The sequence below is a fragment of the Buceros rhinoceros genome, unplaced genomic scaffold, assembly GCF_000710305.1.
Source record: "Buceros rhinoceros silvestris isolate BGI_N320 unplaced genomic scaffold, ASM71030v1 scaffold13311, whole genome shotgun sequence".
Lineage (NCBI taxonomy): Eukaryota > Metazoa > Chordata > Aves > Bucerotiformes > Bucerotidae > Buceros > Buceros rhinoceros.
Window position 1 is genome coordinate 24,212 of NW_010393741.1, and position 10,236 is coordinate 34,447.

General features: G+C 38.0%; 1 protein-coding gene across 1 annotated transcript in view; it reads right to left on the bottom strand.

Moving 5' to 3' along the window:
- The window catches only part of SUCLA2 (succinate-CoA ligase, ADP-forming, beta subunit), an 11,606-nt gene extending 7,003 nt beyond the window's left edge, over positions 1-4,603 (bottom strand). Inside the window, exons 1-5 of the mRNA XM_010144990.1 lie at positions 4,570-4,603; positions 4,029-4,128; positions 3,676-3,838; positions 871-999; positions 302-440 (exon numbers count right to left, since the gene is read on the bottom strand). Coding sequence (XP_010143292.1) covers positions 302-440; positions 871-999; positions 3,676-3,838; positions 4,029-4,128; positions 4,570-4,603 — 565 coding nt within the window. The remainder of the gene's footprint in view (positions 1-301; positions 441-870; positions 1,000-3,675; positions 3,839-4,028; positions 4,129-4,569) is intronic.
- Between the last annotated feature and the right edge of the window lie 5,633 nt (positions 4,604-10,236).

The following is a 10,236-nucleotide window of genomic DNA, read 5'->3' on the forward strand; positions in this document are numbered from 1 at the left end:
AGGAATGCCTTATGCTGGGTAGCCAAACCTTCAAGAGTGGAAAACGTGTTCTTTTTAAATAAATTTTTAAAAAATTAAAAAGAAAGCTATTTAAACTTAACAGCCTACATAGCAATGAAGAGCAAGTATGTACTGTGCTTAGATTCTCAAATGTATATGCTTTATGAAATTCATTTTTCAATATATCATGTTAATGCTAAGTCCTCTTGAAGCATACAGCTGAAGTTTTAGCAACTTAGTGATGCAACTAAGATTTACGAAAATGTCAAGCTGTTACAAGAATGTGAAGAAGAAACATTACCAACTCCTGATGCATCTTCCACCATAGGATTTATTTCTATCATGGTAGCATCATATTTCAGAAAGAGATTATATAATTTGATCATATTTTCAGCTGCTTCATCCACCAGATTAGGAGGAAATCCCATTTTTTGGGCAAGCTGAAAGTAAAAGATTGGTTATCAATTAACATCTCTTCAGAGTTTGATTTAGTTACAAATTAGAAATGTCCCAGTTTAGCTGTTATTTCATTGTGAATTTAATTTGTAGATTTAGAGCCTCTCCTGTCTTCCTGGGAAAAAGTAACTCTTGGGCTTGAAAAGATTGTTTTCAATACAAAACACTAAAGAGCTAGTAAAAAGTCATCATCATATGCCTTTATGAAGCTATATAAAAACTAGATAAATCACTGTCATGCAGAGTTGGATTTACATTGACCATCACCTGCGAATACGTAATACCTAGATTGAATCTGTTTCACAACATGAAAAGGGTTTAAGACAACTCAGCAGGTTGAATGCACGCACACTTCAAATTTAGAAGCAACCCTCCCACCATCACTAACGCGTACTTTTCCACATTAACAATTACCCTAACAGCTTGCTCCTTTTTTATGCCTTCTACTATATCAATGGGTTCCTTAATTATCGCATCAGGATTCTCTGCAGCAACATCTTCAATGTTAACACCACCCTGAGAACTGCCAATCAACACAGGACCCTAGAACAAAAATGGAGGAAAAAAAGCATAAGTAATTTTATACCACACAATCGAAACTTGGCTCGTCCCATAAGATACTTCACAACAATAAAACCATGTTGTTAGTTGGAAATTTTTTGATTCGGGCATTTTACTTGTACATTCTTAGGAGAACGTTACTATCTATTCAATACATCAATAAAACCTCTTAATAATACTTTCCAAATTTTGAGGTGCATGTTGGGTTCAGTTTATTTTAACAAGGTGAACTTTCCTTCGGATTCACTGTAGCAGCAGAGCAAGTCACACAGATGTACTAGTTTTATATTTTGAAAGAAACATGGTAATCATATGCATTTTATCTTCTAGGTTGTCACCAGAAAAAGAAGAGCCTTCTCATCTCCCTCTTCTCCACTCACCCCTACACAAACACACATCGCGTGCCAGGCACTCGTTCATTCATTCCACCATTCCACCGAGGACACATCTAGGTCTGCAGAACCTAGTGACAAATTACTGCAAACTATTCCTGTTCAGTAGGACCACAAAGCTCAATAACTATAGCTATGACAAAGTAAGTCACAGAGTTCTCACAAAACAGCACTCAATTATTCAATAATAAAATAAATTAAGAAACCAGAATTTATAACATTCACAGCAGAGGTTTTTTAAAAAGCTACCTAAATTTCAACAAAAACATCAAGGACTCACTACCACAGAACCAAAAAAATCTTCCCATGGGAACAATCCTCTGGTTTACAGTAGAGACACACTCACTTGTACCACCTCAGCCCACCTTTCCCTTATCACCCCTGGTGCATGGATCATGACAGCTCCTGTAAAGCAGCTTTTAATACCAGCACAGGTCTTCAAACACGGAATAGCCCTCTAACTGTTGACAGTTAATTACAGAAAGTGTGACACTGATTCAGAGAACGTGCTTAACAACCACACCGCTCCCCTCCCACCATCCTTCCAAATGGAAACATATAGGTGGTGAATTACCCTGTATCTAATAGCAAGGTTAAACACAATGAACATTTCTGCATATTCACATCCTGAACAGTCATGAAGCTACAAACACTTTATAAAAACAATTAATCATTCCACAGAACTGACTAAAGTGAATAGTTTTGTTTAAAGCATAAGAAATTTTGCTCCACTTGGCAAAGAGCTCCTGAGACATCAAGTTCCAGTTTCAAATGACTACTTTACAGACTTTTCCCCACCATTAGATGATGAGGTTTGCAACATCAGGAATACAGACTATGTTATTCAACCTTCACACTTCCTTCTTTTGAAAGGCATTTTCTCATCACAAGCATCCTACATAAGTTAAAACAATTACAAGCTCATCTAAAAACATGGCTTTTAAAGCCAGCAGTAAAAAAGCACATCCCAAAATACAGTACAGAAGACAATAATCCACACAGTTTTGTTCAATACACACTAATAAGGCTTGGTTTTTTATACAAAAGAACGTTTCCCTTTATCTAATTTGCTGAAATCAGTTACAGTAAATTTTTTTATTTTCACAACGATGTTTGCTTATTGCTTACACAATTTCAAGATCATAAAATCCAGCCATTTGCAGTATTGTAATGCCACCCTGTGGTAAATCTGGAGCACGTACCATAACATTTGGACCTCCCCTGCTCTATTATAGAGTACAAAAGAATGTAGGTGCCCAAGTCACATAACTGTACTAAAACCCAACACAACTGATCCTTTCCTATCAGAAAGAACACTACAGAGGAACAAACACAATATTTAACTCTTGATCTTACAATAAAAAAAATAGAGTAAGACTAACTTCCTCACTCCTCTACAGAGGAGTTATAAGTCTCCTCTAATTACACAGCATAGCACCTCTGCAAACTCTTCTATAGACCAAATTCTGGTTTTGTTGAGCTTCAGAAAATAAATTTCCAAGATCTGCTTTACCCCGGCTTTGTTGAGATATTTAGCAATCCATGCTCTATGCTCTGTAATGGAACACTAGTCTGTCAGAAAATAAACTGAGACATTTCAGTAACTTAGGTTTGAGTTGTAGCCTTAAAAACTACATACCCACACACAGAACACATGAGCAGGGGACAACAGCTTTCATCTTCCTGAAAGCTCTGATGACAGACCTATAGGCCCAAATCTTCTTACCAGTTCCTGAAGAGTGTTGGCATAAGAAACCTACCAGCATTCTCGAAATCGAGGGACACACCTGTGCACCTCTAGGAACCTCCACACATTGGAGAAAAAGGATATCTGATTTATCCAGGACCACTGGATCTTCCAAAAGACTTTTACTTATCTTGTTCCTGACAAGCACACGCTCATCTTACTCCTGTACATGCACAAACATAGCTGTATTTTTAAACTAATCTACTGGGCTCGTACCAGAGTTAAGTGGAAACTAAAACCAAAATTAAAATAATCCCCTCACTCCACCATCTCCCCTTCAGTCACATGACTCTGAAGTGCAGCTGGGGCAACCAATACTCCTTAAATTTAAACTGTAGCATTATGCTTTTAAATCATTTAAACACTAAGGCAATCATACAGTCAGAGATACTAAGAAACAAAGTATAGCTCATGTATATTTCTGATTCTCAAAAGCAAGTGACCAGTAAACATTTTCTGATTTGTTTTGTTTTTAAATTCAGGTATAACAAGTTTACTTCTATTTCTAATATTACTCACTTGAAAAGACCTTTCCATTGTTATTGCAAAATAGTATTCTCTCCTTGGATATCTGCGCTCACAGATAAATACTTGATTGCATATCCTGCCCTTTTCGCCTGTCTGCTTGGTAAACAACTTCTTCCCAATCATTTTGGAGGAGATATCTTTTGCTTCTTCTGGACTAGAATAAAAGAAGCTCAGAATGTGAGAAAGAAACTGCTAGAAAAACAGAATAACATTAAAACATCTTATCTAATTTTTGTCATTTTAAGATTAATAATTAAAACACTAACTTTAAGCAGTAAGTTCAATTCGTAATACAAAACTTTGAATTTTTTTCCACTTGGTCAGATAATTTAGAAACAACTTACGAAAAAACTATTTTCACTCCTCCTTTGAGGCCACCTTCAAATGTTCCTTTTCCTCTACCACCAGCTAAAACCTGTGCTTTTACCACAAGATCCTTTGAACCTAGAATGAAAGAAAACCCACAAATTGTCATCTGTGACTGCTAAAACAAATTAGTCCAGGCAGAGCAATAAACACTGTTTTATTCTATCCCCCCCACCATCCATCTCAAGTCAAAACAAAAATATGTGAATCAAATTACAATATATTGAAACTCACACAGGTTATTCTGACAGTCTCAAACCACCCAAAAATTGCAGCTTTAGGCTGTTCTGTGAACAAGCTTTGGTGAGTTAGTATCCAAAAGTGTTTATACTTCTAGTGTTCTGATATATCTTTAATATGTTTGAACCACAAATTAAGCACCCAGTAAGAAATTATTAGAATTTCACAGACTATTAACAAGATGAAACTGAATATCTGAATATTTCCTCAACCAAATACAAATACCCTGTATCTGTAAGCACTATCTTCTTATCAGTGGTAAGTAACTATGACACTTACCCAAGTCAACTTGCAGGTCCACTATGGCTTCCATTCAGCAGAGCACTATGCATAAGCTTGAGTGCTTTGCAGAAGTCAGAGGCCTAGGCAAACCCACTATTTTCCCCAGAGCAGGCAGAGTAAGCCCTTTAGTTGGCTTTAACTGTTTAAAATCCGTTTAACAAAATATTCTTCTAGGTAGGGTTTAAAAATTAAACTACAAGAACATACCCAAAATCAACCAGAATTTTCTGAAGTGCAATTGAAAGACCAAAAGCAGAGAAAAAAGGTCAAGTCATTAAAGTGATAAAAGAAGAAAAACAAAGTCCTGAGTTATTCAAGTTGAGTTAAACAGAATTTGCTGTAGAGAGCAGCTGGATTGCAAGATGTTAAGAGCTTCCACATTCACACTGGTCTTTCTGAGCAAAGAACGAACTTTCTGTTCCTTTCAACACGAAAAGGCAATCATGGAAAAAAAATTACAACACTCGAGGAAAACTAGCTGCTCTGCACACTGAAAAAGGTAATGTCAGACACAAAAAAGTTGTGTTGATTCCTACTTTGACCTGCATCCTGCCTGGCCAGATAAAATTAAACTTGCATAATATCACAAGTTGAGGTGGCTATTAGCAAAGAGAATGCTGAAGTCACTACTGCCAACCAGCTATTTGTAGATTTTTCTTCTTGTCTACCTAATAACACATCTCTGAATTCACAACTGATATGAAATTCTTTGGCACAAGAAGCATGAAGGTTATAAACATGCAAGTATATGTCGATTTACTATAGTCTATTATCTAGTATTTAATCCAGACTATAGGTACTAAATACTGGCAATCAACTTAACATACTTTATAGAAGCCACACAAAACAGAGCTTAACTTTTATGCAGTTTGAGTACAAACATGCTATAGGAAACACTAAGCCTCAGGTACGAGTAAGATTGTAAACAGTAGCTTCACTGAAGCCACATACTCCAACACATGAGTTTGAAAATAAAATTTCATCCATTTGAAAACAATTTACCTTGTACATACATACAAACACAAAATTTGGAGGACCATGACTTAAGTGTTAGTATAAAAGAGAGAGGAAAACAGTTTTTCTTGTGAAGAGATTTTAAAAAAACAAAACCAAAACCACACCAAACCCCACATTGCTCCCTTGGTCCCAGAGGAGCCACCTGGGCTCCTTCACAAGAATCTGAAGTGATTCAAATATTTAATATATAAAATAGTCACAGGATTATTTTACTGTTTTTTGAGATTTTTATGGAAGTTTTATATCTGACAAAGATTCAGACCTAGTAATCAAGACTAAGAGATTTAACTTACAGTAGGAAGCTCAGAAGAGAGGATCATATTTCTCCACCCTACTTTTCATCTCCTACACTAATTAAAGAATGTAAAAGCTGTTTCTACAGAGAGGTTGTCAGGAAAGCCATGAAGTTCACGCACATGCACCTTCTTTGTAGTGACTACTCCTCCTAGCAATAAAGACCAGAATCTGAACAAGTCAGAACCAGATGCCAATGCTCTGGTTTGAGTCAGAATAAAACTAATTCTGTTCAGTGATCTCACTTTTGAGCTCAGCCTCTAAGTGACAGCACTCGCTGAAGTTAACGGTGTATTTCTGCAGACAGTCTCTGCTTCTAGCAGTGACAACACTTGATGTTTACAGCCACTGCCAGGGGCTGGGGTGCAGAAAGGCTCTTGCTTACACTGGCTCCTGTGCAGACCAAGGTCACTGCTAAATCCTGTGTCCCATGGTGAGCAAGTGAGAGGCTGCACCCGTGGGGAGGAGCGGACAGGACAGGGAACACCTTGGTCAGTGTAGGGTCACATCCCATAGACATCATATTTGGGATAAAGCTGAGGGGTCACAAGGGTAAACCTCTCTTCTTCAATGGTCAGTGTCTGAGGAGGACTCTGTCCATTTCGCCTTCAATCCCAGGCAGTGCATTCCTGAATCCAGTTTCAGAATCCAGCTCTAGCTCCTGAATCCAGCTCCTGTCTGTTGCTGACCTCAGCCTGGGCCTTCCCCACTGTCTGCCCTGCAACATCAGTGGTGACAGTGATGTGGTTGCCAAGGGGGGTTGGTTCAGTATTGGTATTGTATGTGTGTGTACATATATCTCATTTTTTTCATTAAAGCAGTTTTAGTTTTCTTTTCCAACCCATAAGTCTCTCTCCCTTATTTCTTTCTTCTTCCCCTTTGGGAGGAAGAGGGATAATAGAGAGCATCTGTTACTTGCCTAGTGGACGGCCCAGCCCTAAACCATAACAGTGAACTATAGCTCTGGCAAGATGTCAGCTGGAGCATTACTCTGGACATGATCATGAAAGTAATATTCAATGGGAAAGACCAGTTACTAGGATGATCATTAAAACGAAGAGCTCCCCTTACAAGAAGGGCCTAGAAGAGCTTGGCATTTATTTAAATCTACTGGCAGAAAACAAAGCAAGAACATGATTACAATCTTCATCTATACCTGGTAAGGGACAGAGCAAGAAGATGCAACTACAGGTACATTATACGTTCCGTTTCCTGCTCCACACCAGTCAAAAACAAGAGCTACCTTCCAAGACAAAAAAAAAAAAACCCACAAACAAAAAAAACCATTTCTTTATACAGAAGATAATGAAGCCTGCCAGGAGACATGAAAGAAGAATAGGAGATTCAAAGGGAACTGGGCAGAGATGTTCCTTCTGATATTCCTAAAATACATATGAGTGCTAAGGGGAAATGAGGGGTTTGGACTGCAGATACTAGCCAGGCCAGCGTCTTCCTAAATAGCATGTTCTTTTGCCACCACGAGAGGCAGGGTATTGAGCTAGATACACCACCACCCTGATCCCACAGGGTATTTCTTAAGAATTTAATTATTATGCATGATTACACTTTGATACTCCTCACAATCAGTTTTGGCCATACAAAGCTGTCGCTGAACTATCTCTTACACAGCAGAATGCAACAACTGTGGCATTAAATGAGCAAGATATTAATAATTTGTAATTTGTTTTCCTACAGCACTGTAAACAAACTAGCTGCTTGACTGCATAAACACACAAGGGTTATTTGACCAGCTATGTTTACAAGCCATTAAGCTGCTCAGATGTACTTGAAACAAAATTTAAGATAAGATGTCCTAAGAAAACCTTAACCCACGCAGGAAGTTTATTATTCAATAAACAATTTCTCCTACAGCTCTTATTTAAAGTGACCCTAAAACTAGAGGACAGAAATGTTTGGTCACACACCTCATCTGCTGTGTCAGAGCTGCAGCGTTGTCACACAACCTGACACAGCATAGAACTGCTGATACACAGGAACCCAAGAAAAAATTTGGAAACCAGCAGTTAACAGTTTTCTACTCAGAAGCAACAGTTGTGCCCTTCTGTTTTGCTTACACTGCTTTGAAATATTGCTACGCTTTTGTTTCAAGGAAAAATAGCAGTTTCTGCCCTAGAGCACATATCCACAAAGTCAGGCCAGTTTATGCCAGTCAACGCTACACCAGAGCAGCAGTCCTATCCTGCCTCCTGATCTCGACTTTTCACTCCAGTCTCCTTTCTCGTGCCAGCATTGGCATTTGCGCAATCATGCCTTGAAGCACATCAGAAGAGTGACTCTGCTGAAGGCAAAAGCTACTCCAGCAGACAGTACTTTTGCAGGCCTGTGCACCGTGTGACAAACACAGGGCAACACTGAAGTGAGCAGGACGGAAAGCAGGACATCTGCTGTCAACAGCAGTAACAAACTGTAAAGCCTTAACACACAGCACTAGAACAGAACAAACCTTTAGTACAGCTAATGTCTCAAGCTAACAAGCTACAGACCAATACACAAAACTCACAACATGCATTTGTTAAGAGCTGCATTTCCACAGTAATAACAGTTATCACTAAAAGCATATGTAAGTAAAACAGCCTGAAAAGAATCAGGAAGTTTTTAGAATAATAAGAGTAGAAATTAATGAGAACAGGTGCCTGAAATCAGCAAAACTCTGAGTTAGCATCTATCTGTTCAGGCCAACAAAAACCTCTGCAGTCATAGCACTACAGGTTATACCTTCCACAACGGTTTATTAAACAGAGAGTTAAAGAGTAATATAGCCAGGAAACAGCCCAACCTTCATATCTAGCAATACTGATATTTATTTGTTGAAAGATATAGTTTCTGGTTATGTAACCTAAGCTTTCAAACTGGGAGAAAGGTCTCTTTCTCCTTGCATTGATCTATGTAAGATACAATCTTATGTTAAGCTTATTGAGAAGCAAGAGGGCTTGTTCTATTTTACCTCTTAAGTTTTCCATGCAAGTAGACAGTCTGATGATCAGGGCAGACAAACTTTATTAAAATGTTCTGCTTTACAAGTTTCCATTCTGACTTCTGTCAAAACACTTTAATTGCCACTTCTCTGCCCAGTACTGCTTTCTACACATGATAAATACCTTCATGATAACTATGCAAACCTCATGTGTTCTGACAAAACACACAACAGGAAGAAGCATTAATAGGCTACTAACACAAGCATCAATCAAGATCTTGACTACTTTCAATTGCAGACTTACGCTGGGAGAGATCATAACTTTTGCCTCAGCTACTCCGTATTTAGAAGATTTTAGTGCCAGAAAGATTGTGCCTCCATTTACAAGGCAAACTGGTTTTTTGTCTTGTTGCACAGATACAACAAAAACTCTTAAGTTTAAACAACATAGTTGTATCTACTGGAATTAAGGAAGGAAAAGATGGGCTTGTAATTAACAATGTATTACCAATGGAAGTCTCAACATATGCTGACCCTAACCCTGCCAACACTGGCAGAGAATCTCTTCAGAGTATACTGTCTCTGTTTTGTCAATAAGTATAGTTATTCAGAATTTAACTTCTAAATTACACTTTTTCAGCATTTGAAACTTTCAAGTGTTAGAAGAATCACTGCATCCAAATCAGAAGTATAATTCCCGGAATAATTACGTGCCAGGAATCTTCGTACTTTCACTGAAAGGACCATGCCAGTCAGAAGAGCAACAAGATGTTTTGCTATTACAAAAAATTCTTTTCTACACAAATACTTCCTGACATTAATCAACTGCATCAAGTTTTTAATCAATTCACCAGACAGGTTTGGGTTTGGTGTATTGCCAAGTAAAGCAATTAAAATACAGTGGTCATAATTTGAATCTGCTGGTTCGATGAGTTATTTGAATTAGTGAATTATTGTCATAGAATTGTTCTGGTTAGAAAAGATCTTCAAGATCATTAAATCCAACTGTTAACCCAGCACGGCCAGGTCACCACTAAATCATATCCTTCAACATGCTTTGATACTAAGACTTCAAAGGAGTGAAGTGCTATAGGAGAAAGCAAGGGCTGAAGCAAAACGTAAGCATCAGATGCCAAAAAAGTAGTGTCTGCCAGTAAATGTTTATTTTCTAGACTACCACAGCTGGTTATCTAGATTTTAACCAGGTAAGCAGGAACATAATTGGGACAAAAAAATACTGAACACAGACCACCACAGCAGGCTTTTCTAAAAACACCTGGGGGATTTCTGCACGAGTTTACCACCTTAGATCATTGTCCATGTCCTACAGCATCTGAAAAAACACTCTGGAGATTCAGACTCTACAGACAAACTAAAAGGCATCAGACAACTAACATAAAAGACAATAAGAAAGGTTT